At 34.2% G+C, this 16,244-nt stretch overlaps 1 protein-coding gene across 3 annotated transcripts in view; it reads right to left on the bottom strand.

Annotated features, from left to right (window-relative positions):
* LOC126878907 (retinoic acid receptor RXR-alpha-B) overlaps positions 1–16,244 on the bottom strand; it is a 281,711-nt gene that overhangs the window by 44,623 nt on the left and 220,844 nt on the right. For all 3 annotated transcript variants that reach the window (XM_050641800.1, XM_050641798.1, XM_050641799.1), the window contains exon 7: positions 10,962–11,095. In XM_050641800.1, the coding sequence (XP_050497757.1) occupies positions 10,962–11,095 (134 nt within the window). The remainder of the gene's footprint in view (positions 1–10,961; positions 11,096–16,244) is intronic.

Below are 16,244 nucleotides of genomic sequence, written 5' to 3'. Positions count from 1 at the left end.
TCAACTTAATTGTAGATTTCTACATGATGACTGCATAAGTTACTGTTTTCTATCGTTACATCCATTGGCTCATCATCATTCTCTTTGCCTTATCCCTATGCGGGGTCGGCTTCCCTAATTGCATTTCTCCACACAATTCTATCTTGGGTCATATCAATGTTAATCCCCTTTACCAACATGTCCTGCCTTATGGTTCGTCTCCCCAGGTCTTCTTTGGTCTTCCTCTCCTACTCCTTCCAGGAATCTGCACTTCAGCTATTCTTCGTATTGGGTGATTAACGTCTCGACGTTGAACATGACCAAACCATCTTAACCTATGCTCTCTCATTTTGGCATCAATTGGTGCCACACCTAGACTTCCCCTAACATACCCATTTCTAATTTTATCCTTCTTTGTCACTCCACTCATCCATCTAAGCATTCTCATTTCCGCCACATGCATTCGTTGTTCCTCTTTCTTTTTCACTGCCCAACATTCAGTTCCGTACATCATAGCCGGTCTTATGGCTGTTTTATAGAATTTTCCCTTCAGCTTCATTGGAATTTTTCTGTCACACAACACACCACTCGCTTCTTTCCACTTCATCCATCCAGCCCTAATTCTACTGCATACATCTCCATCTATTTCTCCATTACTCTGTAATACCGATCCTAGGTACTTAAAACTATTGCTTTTCACAATCATTTCACCATCATTACATCCATTGGCTATATTTCCAAATTGTGCAGACAGTAATTTTATCAACTACCGAATAACAATGACTGTAATAGTTGACTTACAAGATTTATAATCCGTGAATTGTACACAAACAATAGGAGGTTATTATGATTATACTCTCCACATGTTTAACAGCTTTCATAATAAAATTCAGTTTACACCGAATTAGAGGAAAACAACAAAATTAACTTTCTTGATATAAGTTTAGAGTATAACAACAGTAACCGACTGATAACTACAAACTGGTTTACAAAAGATGTCTGGTCCGGAAGATATTTAAATTTTAACACCAACGCACCTGTAAGTCACAAACGAAGTGTTATTTTCAGTCTTACAGACAGAGCAATTAAACTATCTAGCCCACAATATTATTCCGAAAATCTGAGAAAAGTTACTGATATTTTAGAAAAAAATAATTATCCACCAGAATCTTACAACCGTCTAATTAAAAAAAGAATTCACATGATCAAAAATCAATCTAACTCCAATGCCAATCTAAAACAAACTCAAACCATACCTAACAATAATAATAGTAATGTCACCAATCCAAACAAACACTACATATCCCTACCCTACATTAATCGATTCTCCGAACAAATCTCGAAAATGTTGGCAAGATATGATATCAATGTTGGACATAAATCATCTAAAACATCCGGAAAATATTTCTCAAAATTTAAACCCAAAGTTACTAAAGATCAGCAGTCGGATGTTGTGTATAAAGTAAATTGTAAAGACTGCAATTCAACATACATTGGGCAAACACATCAATATCTACATAGAAGGATTGTTGTACACAAACATAGTGTACAAACAAACAAAATAAACACCACAGCCTTAGCCAAACATTCTGTAGAAAATAACCATAGTTTTGATTTTGAAAATGTACAGATTCTGGAAAAAGAGCACATTTTAACAAAAGATGTATATTGGAGATCATCCACATAAAGAAAGACCAAAATTGTATCAATAATAAAACTGATATTAAAGATCTCTCCAATATATATCACAATTTGATAAATTGAGTGTGGTTGTAAGCACACCGTTGGTCAACACTTTAAATACGGCATTTTTAATTTTTTTTTGTTACGTGCTACCTCTGATAGCAACTCCACAGAGTTGCAGTTTGTATCATTACATCAATTTTGTTTAGCCAGGATATATGTCAGTGTCCTAAGCTTCTTCTGTCCAGTATCTTTTCCTATATAACGATCTACATAAACACATATCTCATTTCTCATAACATGTTTCCAAATAATGTAAATTTCTTATTTTAATTGTATTTAATATCTCATTTTTCTTTATTTCATTCGGTTACAAAACGTGGTTGTCTCTTAATCTTTTCAACCAAGGTTATTTTTAAAAATCTTCTATATGCCCACATCTCAAATACTCTGTTCTATTATAATGTTCTATCATTAACGAATATCCTTGTTTTAGCGTTCAAGCCTCTGTTCCATATAAAATACAAAAAAAAATACGCACCTCAGTATTCATATTTCATATCATAACTGCAAAATATCTTGCTCCCATTATTGAAAGTTAAACATAGTCAAGTATTTTCTATGGGAAATAAGCCACAATTTTACTAAAAAATGAATTTATTAACGTTTCGAAGCCCAAATCGGGTTTCGTTGTCAAAATACAAAATACTATTAAAATAAACAAAAATGTTGTTACTAAGTAAAAAAATTCTTCTAATAATTTATTTAATCTGACTCATTTATATTGGCAATTGAGACGTATATTATACATTTTAAAGTAGAAGACTTTGAAATGATATCGCCAATATTTATGAGTTGCGTTCCTGGGACGACTTTACTAAAAGATAGTTCATTCGATTACATGAAATCAATCCCAACTCAAGAATATCCGTCGCAAAACAATCATAGCATGTGATCTGTCTTTAAAAAGACAACCAAATGCAACGATGACAGTAAAATTCTCGCGTTAGAGATTCCATAGTAAATCACGAGGGAAAACCAGGAAAAAACCTCGTGATACTATCCCGACATCGTAAGTATTTGGTCTTACAAACGTTAATAAATTCATTTTTTAGTAAAATTGTGGTTTATTTCCCATAGAAAATACTTAATTATAAAAATGCCACAAGGAAATAGCTTCAGAACAACATTAAACATAGTCAGATTTATTTTTTTCGTATATTATGTAACTTGATCTCCTGCATATTATCGTCTTGATTTTACGACCACCATCCAAAACCGTTGTGAAGTGCTTTTATGTCCAATGCCCATGCCTGGCATTCTCTCATAACATCTTAGAGAAACATGATGTGCATTTTTTTAAATTTTTAAAATATTACGTGTATTGTATATAAAATATCGTCGGCTTACTGCCAAAACCCACTAACTCCATTTTTAAAATTTTGAGAGATCTACTTTTTAAACTTTAATTTGAAATTGAAGATCGACTGAATTTAAAAAAATTATTTAAGAACTGAAAAATATGACAATTTCAAATTAAAGTTTAAAAAGTAGATCTCTCAAAATTTTAAAAATGGAGTTAGTGGGTTTTGGCAGTAAGCCGACGATATGTTTGTTAACAGTGTAATGTTTAACAATTAAAAGTGCTTATTGAAAATGGCAAACAGCCGAAACGTCTAAGCAAAATCAAGTGTTTTATTTATAACAGACCGCAAACCCAGGAATTAAAAACCAACTATTTATATACAGGGTGTTTCATTGGGAAAGTAACATAATATGTTAACTGTAGAAAGAGGACACCTGGGCGATCTCAAAAATACTATACTTAATGGATCTTACTCCATTAATAACAAAGATACTGAGTGTTTTATCTACTTTGCCATTTTCTTAATTTGTTCATAACTTTTTAACCACACTGTATATTTATTTTATATATGGCACGCAAATATCATTTAAGGTGTACAATAAATTAATTTATTTACAATTGTAAAAAATCCAGATCCGGATTAAAAATATTGGAAAAATACTCCGACCCCAAAACAACACCCTGTACATTAAATTTTTTTAAAATGGATTTTTCAGTTGAAAAGAGGATGAAAAACTAAATTTAATGGTATAATTTGAATTTTCGGCAAAATGATTTTTGTGGTGAAATTTTGAATTTGAATTCGGAAATTATGTGAATTGCGAGAGCTCTAAGTAGAAAAAAATTGAAATACAGCTTACAACTTGTCAACCTCACTGTATATTGATTTTATATTTAAGACGCGATACGCGAATATTCTTTTAGGTGTCCAATGAATTAATTTATTTACAATTATAAAAAATCCAGGTCCGGTTTAAAAAATATTGTGTAAATATTCCGACCCAAAAAACACCTTGTATATTAATTTTCTTTAAAATGGATTTCGCATTTGAAAAGAGGATGAAAAACAAAAGTAGTGGTATACTTTGAATTTTTGACAAAATGATTTTTCTGGTAAAATTTTGAATTTGAATTGTGAAATTATGTCAATTGCGAGAGCTCTTGTAGAAAAAATTAAAATGCGACTTAATTTTAATTAATACCATTATTTAATCTAAATTGGTAAAATGTTAATATTTTAGTGTTTTTTTATTATGTGTGAAAAATAGTTTTTGGTAAAAGGGTCAATAAAGAATACATCACTTTAATCAACAAAATAGCTAAAAATTATAACAAAACATCGAAAATTTGTAGCATAATCACTATTCAAAACTAAAGTACTTATTCAAAATTACCACCATCAAAATTATTTTTTTTTATACGTAGGTACGGTAAAATTTTGTAGTTGGGTACCGTCATGTGTACTGTGTACTGTGTGTGTTGAGTAAGTGTCTTGTTACATTGCAAAGTCGACGTCATTGTCTTTGCAAAGAGACGCTAATTGTATCCGAACATCTGCGGTCCCTCCGGTGAGTACCGATCCCACAAGGACAGAAACTATTTTCATTTATTAATTTATAATAAACGAAAAATTTCTGACCCTGGTGAGATTCGAACTCACGACCATTCGGACCTTTCGATCCAAAGGTAGGCGCTCTTACCACTGAGCCTCAGAGGGGGTCATCAAAAATTATTGTTATGTATGCAAATGTTAATATTTTACCAATTTAGATTAAATAATGGTATTAATTAAAATTAAGTCATATTTTAATTTATTTTACTTTGAGCTTCGTATTTCACGTAATTTAATAATAATAGTCTCCCGTTTTATACCGCTCACGTGGCTTTGGGAGTATAGCAGGGTAGTCTGCTATATCTAGGGCCTACGGTATACAAGGAAGGTAACAGGGCCAGTGCTACGCTTCAACCGCCTATTATTACCCCTGGTTTTACCCAAGGTACTCATTTTATTCAGGCTGAGTCGACCTGGGGCCTATAAACATTTTAAAAATGTCTAGTTGTTCTTGCCGGCGGTAGGATTTGAACTCCGGACCACCGGCACGCTAGCCTAGCACACTACCACTCGGCTACGCCGGCCCCATTTCACATAATTTCAGAATTCAAATTCAAATTTTTACCAGAAAAATCATTTTGCCGATAATTCAAAGTATACCACTAATTTTGTTTTTCATCCTTTTTTCAAATGCAAAATCCATTTTAAAAAAATTAATGTACAAGGTGTTTTTTGGGTTGGAACATTTATACAATATTTTTTAATCCGGACCTGGATTTTTTATATTTGTAATTAAATTAATTGACTGCCTAAAAGAATATTCGCGCGTTAAATATAAAATCAATATACAGTGTGGTTGACAAGTTGTAAGCTGTATTTAAATTTTTTTCTACTTAGAGCTCTCGAAATTCACTTAATTTCAGAATTCAAATTCCAAATTTCACCAGAAAAATCATTTTGCCGAAAATTCAAAGTATACCACTGAATTTAATTTTTTATCCTCTTTTCAACTGAAAACTCCATTTAAAAAAAAATTTAATGTACAGGGTGTTGTTTTGGGGTCGGAACATTTTTCCAATATTTTTTAAGCCGGACCTGGATTTTTTACAATTGTAAATAAATTAATTTATTGTACGCCTTAAATCATATTTGCGTGCCAAATATAAAATAAATATACAGTGTGGTCAAAAAGTTATGGACCAATTAAGAAAATGGCAAAATAGATAAAACACCCAGTATCTTTGTTATTAATGGAGTAAGACCCATTAACTATGGTATTTTTGAGACCGCCTAAGTATTCTCTTTCTACAGTTAACGTATGTTACTTTACCAATGAAACACCCTGTATATATGCGGGTTTTATTGACTATAATGAAGCATTCGACAACGTACGACATGAACAATTAAAGTATGTCCTGGAATCAAAGAAGCTGGACTACAATGACCTCAGGATTATATCGAATTTATACCACAAGCAACGTGCAAAAGTACGTGTTAACGATCAGCTTGTTAGAGGAAATTGAAATCAGACGTGGGGTGAGACAGGGATGCGTGTTGTCGCCAGTTCTTTTTCATGTCTACTTGAGATCTTGAAAAAAGATTTTGACGGTGAAACAGCTGGAATAAAGGTAAATGGAGTTCGCATTAACATTAGATATGCGGATGACACTGTCATCTTAGCTGAAAATATTGGAGATCTTCAGAGGCTGGTGACCAGAATAGGTGGACCAGAATATGGTCTAACAATGAACGTCAAGAAGACAAAGTTTATGAGAATATCGAAACTCAAAGAAATAACGAGAATCTCTTCATAAACGGATCCAATATCGAACGAGTCGACCAATATGCATACCTTGGACCAATGATCAACTCCACAGAGGATTACTTACAGAAAATCAAAATCAGAATAGAAAAGGCTAGAGCAAATTTTAACAAAATGAGAAAAATGCTCTGCGCACAAGAGATTTAAAGTTGGAGCTAAGAGTTAGGTTGGCTAGGTGCTACGTTTTCTCTACCTTGTTTTATGGAATGGAAGCTTGGACCTTGAATGCTGCATCAATGAAAAAACTAGAATCATTCGAGCTGTGGGTGTACAGAAGAATTCTGAAAATATCGTGGACAGAACACGTCACAAACATAGGGATTGACAAGAGCAGTCACGCAGAATATCGTGGCTGCGCAACCTGAGGGAATGGTACGGATGTACATCAAATGAACTTTTCAGAGCAGCCGTCCCAAAATCCAAATAGTTATGATCATTGCTGACTTCTGTCGCGGAGATGGCACTTAAAGAAGAAGAGAGCGTAGAATGTTTACCACTCTTTTGCCCTGCTGCGTTGTTTTCTATGTCTCTTTTGGTAGTGCCTTCTTTAGATATTATACATCCGAGATATTTATATTCTTTACATGTTTTAATGGTTCTAATTTCTAAATCTGGATCTTCTTCATCATCCCCTATTTTAAGATACTCGTCTTTGACATATTCATATTGAGGCCCCATGTTTCATATTCTTTCTTTAGTTTTCTAAACATACGAAGTTTTCTGATCATCTGCGAAAAAACAAAGTTGTTAGACATTTACCACCGCCTATGTCTATTCCCATTCCGGATACTTGTTTGCTCCACTGCTCCAGCGATGATTGAATATACAGTGTGTTCATAAAGTGTGGAAACGGTCTATTATCTCATGAATTACTTATTTTCAGAGTTCAAGCTCTAACAGGTCGATTTTTATTTTTAAATTATGATTTTTTTACGTATATCCCATAATAATGACGTCATCATTTGGGCATGATGACGTCATCGATGATTTTTTTAAATGGGAATAGGAGCCGTTTGGTAGCTCATTTCAAAGGTTATTTAATTCTCTATTCAGTAATATACAGTTGAGTCCGCGAGTCTTTACCCGTGCGTCATTAATACCTGGCGAGATAAAACACATACTTTTTATCTAGCATCATTCTCTTTCACGATTGAAACTAATGACAAACCAGCTGCCGCCTGTTATTAAGTAAAAACACATGTTATTTTTATGAACGATCTAGACTCAGTGCATTGAAAAGAGATAAGTATACTGAATTCGCTCTACCGAGATTCACTTTGACACATTCGGAATAGGAAACATACGAGTACAACACAAAAATTCCTACCTCACACTATTAACTGCTAAAATCAACTTAATCTTTCATTAAAAAAAGAAGAATTATTAGAAATAGTGCGAGTGTCTACTAATGTCGTACAATTTTGTGCAGTTTATTTCTACAAAATATTTTTATTTTGTACAATAAATAATTTTCTCATTTGTTATCAATACATTATAATGGTGTAAATAAATAATTATTGATTGGCGTAAGGTTTATGTTATTTTTATGTCTGTTTACTATTAATAATATTGGCTATGAGCAGGTGCGTTGGTTGTGTAGTAATTTCCAATCACTTCTGACAACTGAACTTCCCAAAAAAGAAATTACTAACGTCAGTGTCAAAGTTAATCTCGATAGAGCGAATTCAGTATACGCTATGAGCTCGTAGGTAGAGGGGATAATTAAAAATTGGCGAGTGCCAGTAGTGACAAGTCTGTAAGCTTTTACTTTAAATTTGACATAAATGTCAAAGTGATTAATTTAAAACATTGAAATTAAAAACATTAATAGGAAATAATAATTAGTTGGTCAAAGCTGTGGTGTATATTTTTACCTTAAATATACTTCTGAATTTAAGTTTTTTAATATTTCGTAATATGTAATTATAAATTAATCTAAGCGCCATCTACACGATAATTGTGAAAATATCAGAAGTAAGAAATTAATATTTCATTAATAGAATGTTAAAATGATTAGCAAAATCTTTAAAAAATCCATTACAATTTAATTACTTTTTTGCGTTGTAAATATTAAGCGATAACAATTAAATAATAAATTTAAAAATTACCGGTGAAAGTTGCATTAGTAATCCGCTAGGAGCGACACCAGCGAAGCTCAGAGCGTATACAAAGAAAGATGATTGGGGATGTTTTCACATATTTTAAGTACAATTTCTGACGTTTTGGTTTGTTTACTTTTGTTGCTGTCAGTTTGTTGAATTTTTGCTGTTATCTTGTCGGATTTTTGCATTTTGAAGTTTTTTATAGTATACAAACAGTTGTTTTCACAACTAATTTTATGAACTAGCATAGCTAATCTAAATCATATATTTTTTAACTGTCCCTTAAATCTCAATGCAAGTATGTGGCTGCTACAAGAATTGCTGAAAGCAGGTTTAAGTACTCCCCTAGACTTAAATGTGCTATTAAGTGTGGATAACATTAAAATTTTTAAACTAATTATGACATTTCTTCAAAAAATTAAATTAAAAATGTGAATGTAAAACTAATCGTTTGAATGAATAAGTATTTCTTTTGTATTATGTAATGTATGAATGAGATATTTACTGTAATTAATTATATTATTTTGTAACCTATGTATGTTTTTAGTTCTTACCGTAGTGAAAAAGAAAAAAAATTAATATAGTTGTATTTATTAACATAGTACGTAGGCATTGTTATTTGTAAGCTTTAATTTTTTTTATTTTTTATTTTTAAGTGTATACTGGACAATTTTATACTTATGAACGAATAATAATTGTATATGTAGTTACGTGGCTAAAGGTTCTGAACCAAGGCCAGAATAAAATAAAAAAAAACTAATTTTATATTGGAGTTAGACATTTTACGATAAATTTTGACAACGTACACGTACAAATAACCTCATTGTTGACACATTTAAGGAATGCTTGTGTTTAATGTTTATTTGTTTTAATTGATTTGTAATGTTTAATTGATTTATTAATCAATAATAATAAAATAATTTATTAAGCTACTTGTAGCTGTAATTATGCACCAAAATTTTAAAGCAAAACTTAAAGCAAAACATTCTATTTATTTGATAACGTCAAATTTTATACTATAACCCGTGATCGGAATAATACCCACTTTCTGTCAGTTACTGTTGCGTTTAATAAATTTCCGACTTATTTCGTACGCTTTAAATGATGACGCACGGGTAAAGACTCGGGGACTCAACTGTAAACATTAACATCAATATTTATACCAGGGTGACCAAAAAAATTTTTGAATTAAATTAATTGCCGCAAAAAGAAGAATATTTATGTAATTTATTTAACTCAAAATACATTTTACTGCTGTCAGAAAAGAGAAATAAAATCAAATAAACATGGCTTTTCGCTTAAATTAAATGATCAAACTGCCAAGAGGCAGGTGGTGACATTTAATTTAAGCGAAAAGCAATGTTTATTTATGAAATAAACATTTTTTTTATTTTCTGGCATCAGTAAAATATAATTTGAGTTAAACAGTACATTCTTCTGTTTGCGTCAATTAATTTAATTAAAAAATTATTTTTCGGTCACCCTGTATAAATAGTGATGTGAATGTTTATATAACTGAATAGAGAATTGAATCACCGTGCGAGCTACCACACGACCGCAATTCCCGTTTGAAATAGACATGGCATAGCTTTAACTCTGAAAATAATTAACCCTCTAGTGCCCGAATTTTTTTTTGTACCACTACCTTTCATACTAAACTGAAAATTACAGTGTAATTTTGTGTTGTCTGATTGGCCAAATTTTTAACGGTTGATGCTTAGGTATCCGGTCTAGTCCAGAGGCTGGTTTGGGTATTGCAGCTATAAAATACTTAAATCATAAGACTGGAAACTTTTATTACGGTCTGCCTTGAGGCGGACTGGGGCACTAGAGGGTTAAGTCATGAGATAATAGATCGTTTTCACACTTTATGAACACACTATATATTTTAAATACAGTCGGAGACAGACAATATCCTTGTTTAAGCCCTTTTGCTATTGGAAATGATTTTAGATATAAAGATTCCTTCTTTAACAACATTTCTTGCATTTTTGTAGTATATATTTGCGATAACACTCACATACTTTCTACTGAGACCTACTTTCGTCAATGTTTGAAACCGTTTTTTCAAAGCTACCGTATCGTATGATTTCTCTAAATCTACAAACAATAGAGATATCCCAAAATATCGCTAACAAATATTTGCTATTTCCAAAATCTTTATTTTTAAGAGATAATTATACCGAGCGATTGAGATTAATACAAAGGCAATTAATAGTTTTTTCGATGGTTCTATTTAAAAAGAGCTGAAGTACTATACTAAATAGCGCATAAAACTCTCACGAGTATATAGGGTTATAAGGAAGTAACAAAGTTTAAAGAGAATCAGTAAATGGAAGAAGAGTAAAAAGATACCTAAGAAAATATTGTAATACGATTTTAAAGTTTGTAAGACGACAACCTATCTTTACTGCAAATGGCGAAAGCAGCGAAGATGAATCACAAAATAAAACTTACCTGGATTGTACAGTATTATGGCTCTGAGACATCCGAGTTCTGTTTTGTCCATTTTCATTTCTTTCATTTTGTTTACGAGTTCCGATAGCACCCTGTCATAAATGTTACCAACTCCCACAGCATGAGCAGTTGATCTATAAAAATTTTATTAAATAAATTAAAACGGGATGGTTCCCGTGAGTTGGCTGTATACCATATAGTTACAAAAAACTTAAACATCGAAGTAAAAACTCATGTAACCTCCTTTTGGAGTAGGAACTTTGTTCCCGGAAAGTTATCCGCTTTCGTCTATAAGTTATCGACTATAAGTCGTTCAATTTCTGCAATTTTATAATGTACCTATTAATTAAAATCCAACCACCGTTGGTTCCTGGGGCTACTTAGCAAGTACAAAGGTCACTGAAGTTGGTCTGAACACGTTCGCTATGAATATTTATGTAATTCTTTTAGACGTTTAAATTTTAAATTTTTATTCAAAATATATCAAAATTACAACAGGAGTTTTTACTTCGATGTTTTTGAAGTGAAAACTTATTTAGGGACGTTGTGCACTTTTTGGATGGGGAAAAAGTATTGAATTTGCGACCGTCATAGCTTCGGCGAAATAGATTTTTGAAGTGAAAACTTCTTTAGGGACATTATGCACTTTTTGGATGGGGAAAAAGTATTTAATTCGCGACCATCATCGCAACCGTCATCGCTTCGGCGAAATAAATTTTTGAAGTGAAAACTTCTTTAGGGACGTTGTTGGGTTATTCCGATCTTTTCTGATAGAATTATCGTATATATACATCATTATCAAGGAATATATTAAACCGTAATAAAACGATAAAAGGACAATAAAAGCAAAAATAATAAAAATAACATTTTAAGATTTTACCACAAAAAGTTTTGCACCACCAAAAATTATGCTCATTTTCAAAGTTGATTTTCTCGTGGACGGATTAACAGATCCGGCTAATTTTTTTATTATGATTTTAGATTTTTCTTTGGTATTTACAGTGTTGGGCAAAGGTTTAGTAAAACTTTTTTGGGCTTATAACGGGTGGAACAAAGGAAATGTTTTTCCTATGTTAAGATTGAGACTCCCTATAGGGAGGACAAGATACAAGAGTGGGTGTACATTAAAATTATGTTGCAGTCTTATGTTTTGTGAAAATTTTATTTTTTTATCTTTCCTGATATCTTGAAAAACAAAGAAAATAAACTTTTTTACTTTTTAACATGTGTTTTAACTGAAACAATACCAAATTAACAATAGAAAATAACAGTTAATAAAACTTTAACATGCTTAATATGTAGCTTCCCTAGCCATGCTGCATATGAAGCAGGTTATTTGATTTTGTTGTATGGAGTTTCAGCAATAATCATAGTTTCAATATCTTGCAAGGAAGCAGATAGAGGCTGACGAAGTCTTAATATCCCATAATATATACATATCCCATAAGTGATCAATACGACCCATGTAGAGACTGCGAGGGGGCCAATTCAATATCTGAATATTTACCTCATTTAAATATTGAGTAACAACACGCGATCCGTGAGGAGTCCTTGCCGTATCATACATTAAGATTAAATTATTTCCTATATAATGTGCGAAAGGAACAAGAAGTGTTCAAAGAAAGAATATGTCTGTAATTTACCAATTGTTGTAATTCTTGATGGGTTCAGGGATTAAGTGAACTATTACGGTGTTTTAACAAGTTTATTAAAATTTTTAATAAACTAAAGTACAAAATTGAATCTCAAAAAACGTGACAAAAATAATGACAAAACTTCTAATTGACAAAACTGATAAATCACCTTAGCATAGGCGTAAGTAAGTTAGTAAGTCAGACTACTAATGGATCTGACAGTTAAGTATTTTTGTCAATTAGAAGTTTTGTCATTATTTTTGTCACGTTTTTTGAGATTCAATTTTGTACTTTAGTTTATTAAGAATTTTGATAAACTTGTTAAAACACCGTAATAGTTCACTTAATCCCTGAACCCATCAAGAATTACAACAATTGGTGCCAGGAGTAAAGTGGGATTAAGTGAAATTACTTTAGAGAATTTTTATTGTCAAAACAAGAAGCGAGACCAAGATGGAAGAAATTAGAGACATGATTGCCGCAATGGAAAAACGTCGTCAGGAAGAAAAAGAAAATGAAGATAAACGTCGCCAGGAAGAAAAAGAACATGAAGATAAACGTCGCCAGGAAGAAAAACAAACTGAAGATATACGTCGTCAGGAAGACAGAGAGTTGCTCGTGACACTTATCTCAAAAATAGAAACTTCAAAAGTGAGTAAAGAAGATATGACAAGAGAAATCGAAGAGACAAAAGATGATATGAAAAAAGAAATCGAAGAGACAAAAGAAGACATGATTAAAGAGATTGAAGTAACAAGAGGCCTAGTAGAAAAAAGGCACGATGAGGTAACGAGAACTCTTGAAAATATCCGCCTAGAAATTGAAAAGTCCCGGAAACTGAGAGTTGAAGGTAAACCAGAAGTGATTTGTTCCCCTGCCAATGGAATAATTGAGCCTCCTACATTTGACGGAGAGATCTCCTGGCCAGTGTATAGGAGACGATTCGAAGCTGCTGCACAAAATAATGGATGGACAAATGAACAGAAGGCAACTGCTCTCATATTATCACTTCGAGGTAAGGCTGTAGAAATCCTTCAAAACATTCCAGAGCACGCACAAAAGAAATATGAGACTGTCATATCGGCTCTAGAACTAAGATACGGCAGCCAATATTTGAAGCAAGTATACCAGAGCCAACTAAAAGTGCGTATCCAAGGCTCCAACGAATCTGTGCAAGAATACGGAGCAGAAGTAGAAAAGATGGCACGACTTGCTTGGCCCGAAGCCCCTGAAGAGTTTCTACACCAGTTTACCATTCAATGTTTCCTCGATGGCTTGCGCGATGTAGACCTCCAGCAGACATTACGACTAGGAAGAGGACGCTACCAAATATTAAAGGACGCTATTGTCGCAGCATTGGAATACGAAGTCGTGAAGACTGTGTCCCGCCATCAACGCAAAGTCCATCAAATAAGAGGTGTTGCTGAAGTGGAAGAAGGCGATCTAAATACGTTGTCCCAGGTGTTGGCCGCCCAATTCGATAAATATCTTGGCCCAATAGCTGAATCTTTGAATCAAAAACGTCAGGGGCCCCCAAAGTATTATAATTGTGGAATGTTAGGCCACCTTCAACGTGATTGTAGACAACGTACAAGATCAGAGGACAGTAGGGAACCTCCACAATATCAACGCAATTCGGAAAACTAAACGCAATTCGAAGAAGTCAACGTCAAGGGGCGCACGTTGGCTGATCTGTCCCAAGCTCCCAGATTCTCAATATCCACAAAGACGAAGTAGCGACAGCTTAGTTACCGATGGATATCTCAATGGCCACAGATGCAGTTTTACCGTCGATACTGGGGCAACTAGGTCAGTTATGAGTAAACGTTTCCTGGACCAGTCATCTATAAGACCAATATCGAAACTTCCCATACTAGAGACAGCGACAGGCGAAAACATAACTGTTTATGGGGAGAGATGCGTAAAAATAGAGCTGGGACACGTCGAGATAGAAGTAGTGGTCCTAATAGCCGATATCGTAGACGAGTTCATCCTAGGTGTCGACATTATGTCCGAACACGGGTTTATTGTAGATGTCAGATACAGAACCTTAGTCGTCGGCAATGAAGAAATTTTACTGTCCTCTAGAAAGCAGCAAAATGGGCTAAAGATGTTGGTAGCAGAAGACACGAAGATCCCTCCTAACAGCGAAAAGATCGTGGTCGCACAAATTGATGCATCTGGTAGCTGGGGAGCCATGTTATTAGAACCAGATGAGCAGATTCATGAGGGCGTCATTGTGGCCAGATGTTTGGTAGATGGGAATAAGCAGACCGTTCCAGTAAGGGTGGCCAACCCAAATGGCAATAAGATTACCTTCAAAAAGGGCAAAGTGCTTGGAATATGCGAGCCAGTTGTAAGAGTGACCAGAATAGAAGAAAACGTGCCAACAGCTAGCAGTACACACCAACTCTCCACTGAAATTTTGGAAAATCTTAAGAAATCGTGGGGACATCTATCTGAAGATGAATACCAAAAAGCAGAAGAGTTCATCAAAAACAAAAGTGACATCTTCTTTAAAGGAGAAATAACTGGCCGCACTGACTTAGTCCAACATCGGATAAACACTGACAACTCCAACCCCATAAGGCAGGCACCAAGACGTCTTCCATTTGCAAAACAAAAAGAAGCTTTTGCCATCCTTGAAGATATGCGGAAGGAGACTGTCATCGAAGAGTCGAGTAGCCCCTGGTCTTCTCCAGTGGTGTTGGTAACCAAGAAAGATGGCTCCACGCCGTTCTGTGTCGACTACAGGAGACTGAATAGCGTTACAAAGTATCCATACCCGTATGGATGATACACTTAGTGCCTTGGCTGAGTCGAAGTGGTTTTCCACTGTGGACCTCAAAAGCGGTTATTGGCAAGTTGCAGTACACCCTGAAGACAGAGAGAAGACCACATTTTCTGCTGGAAATGGGCTCTACCAATTCAAAGTGATGCCATTCGGATTGTGTAATGCACCTGCCACGTTTGAACGTTCAATGGAGCTAGTACTTAGAGGACTTACATGGAAAATCTGTCTGGTATACCTCGACGACATTATGGTCATGGTTATGGTCATCGGAAAGAAGTTTTTACCAGACTAAGGAACGCTCACCTACAAGTAAATGCCAAGAAGTGCGAGCTCTTCCAAGAAAAAGTTAGTTTCCTTGGACATGTTATTTCATCCTCAGGAGTTGCAGCAGATCAGGCGAAAATAAAAGCAGTACAGGAATGGCCCACACCAAGAAACAAACACGATATCCGAAGCTTTCTTGGCCTTTGCAGTTACTATTGTCGCTTCGTGAAAGATTTTGGTAAGATTGCCAAACCTCTTTACAATCTGACTGAGAAAGCTGTCATTTGATTGGACACCAGAGTGCCAGCTTGCCTTCACCACACTCAAGCATAAATTGACTACGGCTCCAATCCTGGCATATCCGAAAGAACAGGGTCTTTTCGTGTTTGATACAGATGCTTCTCGAAATGGCATCGGAGCGGTGCTTTCCCAAGTACAAGAGGGCGAGGAACGCGTCATAGGATACTTCAGCAAAACTCTGGGAAAAGCAGAAAGAAACTACTGTGTCACCAGAAAGGAGTTATTGGCAGTCGTCAAAGCAGTAGAACACTACCATTCGTTCCTCTATGGCAGAAAAATCTTGATAAGAAC

This window comes from Diabrotica virgifera, chromosome 1 (assembly GCF_917563875.1).
Source record: "Diabrotica virgifera virgifera chromosome 1, PGI_DIABVI_V3a".
In the NCBI taxonomy this organism is placed as follows: Eukaryota; Metazoa; Arthropoda; class Insecta; order Coleoptera; family Chrysomelidae; genus Diabrotica; species Diabrotica virgifera.
Note: the sequence above shows the minus strand (reverse complement) of the source record. Positions and strands in the feature narration are given on the sequence as shown.